General features: G+C 39.4%; 1 protein-coding gene across 2 annotated transcripts; it reads left to right on the top strand.

The window, feature by feature from the left end:
* Positions 1-724: 724 nt before the first annotated feature.
* LOC106340174 (cysteine-rich receptor-like protein kinase 17) lies at positions 725-2,894 on the top strand. 2 transcript variants are annotated; one of them, XM_013779040.1, is made up of 7 exons: positions 725-1,055; positions 1,151-1,270; positions 1,376-1,476; positions 1,562-1,772; positions 1,892-2,096; positions 2,176-2,329; positions 2,426-2,894. In XM_013779040.1, the coding sequence occupies exons 1-7, from the start codon at positions 902-904 to the stop codon at positions 2,756-2,758; spliced, it is 1,278 nt and encodes a 425-aa protein (XP_013634494.1). In that variant the 5' UTR covers positions 725-901; the 3' UTR covers positions 2,759-2,894. The 2 variants fall into 2 exon arrangements, with proteins under 2 accessions (XP_013634494.1, XP_013634493.1); XM_013779039.1 differs by having other exon boundaries at positions 1,859-2,096.
* Positions 2,895-3,283: the final 389 nt, after the last annotated feature.

Genomic DNA, 3,283 nt, shown 5'->3' with positions numbered 1-3,283 from the left:
AGGGGTTGTATTTATAGGAAATTGCTTACAGCCCTCCGACGACTTTCTGACGAAATTCCGACGGATGTAAAGCAGTCCGTCGGAATTCCGTCGGTATTGTCCAATCTCAAACGGCTATACAACGGTCATATATATTTGTCGGCAACGGTCACATGGTTCGTTGGAAATTCGTCGGAAAATTCCGACGGAATTCCGACGACTTTACTGTTAATCGGAATGTCGTCGGAAATTCGTCGGAATATACCGACGAACTTCCGACGACTACAACGGTTACATTTTTTATCGGAATGTCTTCGAAAAGTCGTCGAAAAATTCCGACGACCCTTGTTTCGTCGGAATTCCGTCGGAAATGGCCGACGGAATTCCGACTACTTCATTTTTTTGGATTTGGTCTGAAATTGGTCAGTAATCCGTCACAAATGTCCGACGACATTGATGTTCGTCGGAACCTCCGTCGGAATTCGGCGTGTTTTCTTGTAGTGTTCGAACCAGTCAGACGCTTTCTCATGGCTCGGTGAAGAGATCCTTTGCCTTGTTCGCTACTCTAGAAAGTCCTTCGGGGTCCTATCCTTGAAGCCTTTTAGTAGATTTTATAATAATTTCTACATAAAAAATGAAGACCAGAAGGGGTTTGATAGTGTGTGGGACGGGTTAATGACTCGTATGATCACATCAGCTTCTTCGTCGGTGAGAAACAGTTCGTCTAATTCTTCTTCTCCGTTGCCATTGTCTAGTAGTAAATACTATGCAAAGGATGTATCTCCCGTGCCGATTTACGGGAATATTACGGTCTTGATGCAATGCACTCAAAGATATATCTTCAAATGATTGTAAACGTTGCCTACAGACAAGCGTTGATTACTATAAGAAAGAGCTCCATGGGAGGAAAGGCAGTATTATAATGCGGCCAAGTTGCTTTTTCCGGTGGGAATTGTTTCCATTCTCTGGTGTTTTTGATAATATTAATCTTCAGTTTCGGCCATCATTGGCGCCTTCGCTGCCGCCTTCATCGCCGCATTCTGAAGCCGACCTGACCAGTAAAACCAAAACAAAAGGCAAGTCTTCGTTGGAAATATTAATTTCAGGCAATTCTTGTTTCTTTTTTTGTTGGTTTTGTGTTAGCTATGTTTATGGTGAACTGGTGGTGCAGATAAATGGTTCTCTGGAGGAAAGATCGCTGCAACAGTCATTGTTGTTTTCGTTGCCATAATAGTAAGTGTCGTAGGCATAGCTAAGAGAAGAAAGCGAAAGCAAGACATTGAACTTCCAAGTGAGTTTTTTTTTTTGTTTGTTTATAGAAGTCTTGATTGCTTTTGGTATTTCAACTTTAAGAATTCCACGGCTTAAGGAACTTATTTGATGGTCTTGCATGAAGCGGAATCTGTTCAATTCGATTTAAAAACAATTGAAGCTGCGACAAACAACTTTTCAGAGCATAACAAGCTTGGTGAAGGTGGATTTGGTGAGGTTTACAAGGTATTTACCTTATATGTCCACCCTACTTTCTTCTTTTGTGGAGAAACAATGAAATGATGATACCTATTATGTAATTAATTTTAAGGGTATGCTTATGAATGGAACTGAAGTTGCAGTAAAGAGACTCTCAAAAACATCAGGACAAGGCGAAGTAGAGTTCAAGAACGAGGTTGTTGTTGTTGCAAAGCTTCAGCACAGAAATCTTGTTAGACTTCTTGGGTTTTCGCTACACGGAGAAGAGAAATTACTCGTCTATGAGTTTGTTCCTAACCAAAGCCTCGATTATTTCCTCTTTGGTAAGTTAACTTCAGTTTTGGCATACCCTTGTCTGTTATTTATTCTTCTTATAGATAGGTATATGTGATTATATATGAATATACAGACCCTAGTAAGAGAGTTCAGTTGAACTGGACAGTGAGACGCAACATCGTTGTGGGAATCACTCGAGGAGTTCTATATCTTCATCAAGATTCACGGCTAAAAATTATACACCGCGACCTCAAAGCAAGTAACATTCTCTTAGATGCTCACATGAATCCGAAAATCGCTGATTTCGGAATGGCAAGGATCTTTGGAGTGGACCAAACTGTAGCCAATACAGCAAGAGTAGTTGGGACCTTGTAAGAATATCCATAAATGAAGTTGACAAAGTTATTTTAATGTGCCATTCTTCTGCCAATTTAACCTGTGTTTTTGCAGCGGTTACATGCCACCTGAATATGTGACGCATGGCCAATTCTCGACGAAATCAGATGTTTATAGCTTTAGAGTCTTGATCCTTGAGATCATTAGTGGCAGAAAGAACAGCAGCTTTTACCAAATGGATGGTTTGGTTAAGAACTTAGTCACATACGTGAGAAATCATAAACTAATAATGTTCCAAATTTTGTTGGATTCTTTTAAACGGTGATCATAGTTATGAATATATGTATTTACATAACTTCAACAGGTCTGGAGACTTTGGGAGAACGAATCATTGATTGAGTTTGTAGATAATGGTATCAAAGAAGATTGTAAACGCGATGAAGTCATTAGATATATTCATATTGGGATGTTATGTGTTCAAGAAAATCCTGTAGATCGTCCAACATTGTCGACTATATACCAAATGCTCACAAACAGCTCAGTCACTCTGCCTGTGCCTAGGACACCTGGATTTTTTTTTGGGAACGGACCAAGATCAAACCCTTTAGCCCATGGATTGGAGCCAGGTCAGTCGAGTAGTAAGTCTATTCCTTGTTCCGTAGATGAAGCAACAATCACCGATGTTACTCCTCGTTGAAAATTCAACATGTTCTGTATGGATTGGTTTTGGTTGTCATTTGTTTTATGTCCGAAGTCAAAATGCATTATTCAAGCTTGAACTTGCAACTTGACTAAGCTCAAGTTCACTTCAATGTCAACGACAAAACAGAAGAATCAAGAAAAAATAATGCTTTGAATAGACGTAAGTGACGAGATTAAAGTCCTCAAAGCAGTATAGAAGGAAGATAATGCCACCATTATATAGTGGTGGTGTCTCACATAGTTTCTCACCACTAAAACATTTAAATTTGATCAAAAAGTCTGAAAGAGAGCAAAAAGGGTTTCTTTTGAGTAACTCAGCACCATTATTGCAGGTTCTAAAAGAGTTTTTAAAGGTTTGGGTCCCACAAAAGTTACAAAACCGGTTGCAAAAGGCTTGAATGAAGAAACGATCGTGGTGGGTTTTGTCAACTGTTCGCGGGCCCCACCGACACGTGGCGGCCTGCGATTGGTTCATTTTTTAATTTTTTTTTTTATTAAATCAGCTTAAAAAAAAAAAAAA

The sequence above is a fragment of the Brassica oleracea genome, chromosome C4 (genome assembly GCF_000695525.1).
Source record: "Brassica oleracea var. oleracea cultivar TO1000 chromosome C4, BOL, whole genome shotgun sequence".
In the NCBI taxonomy this organism is placed as follows: Eukaryota; Viridiplantae; Streptophyta; class Magnoliopsida; order Brassicales; family Brassicaceae; genus Brassica; species Brassica oleracea.
This window is presented reverse-complemented; position numbering and strand designations above follow the sequence as displayed.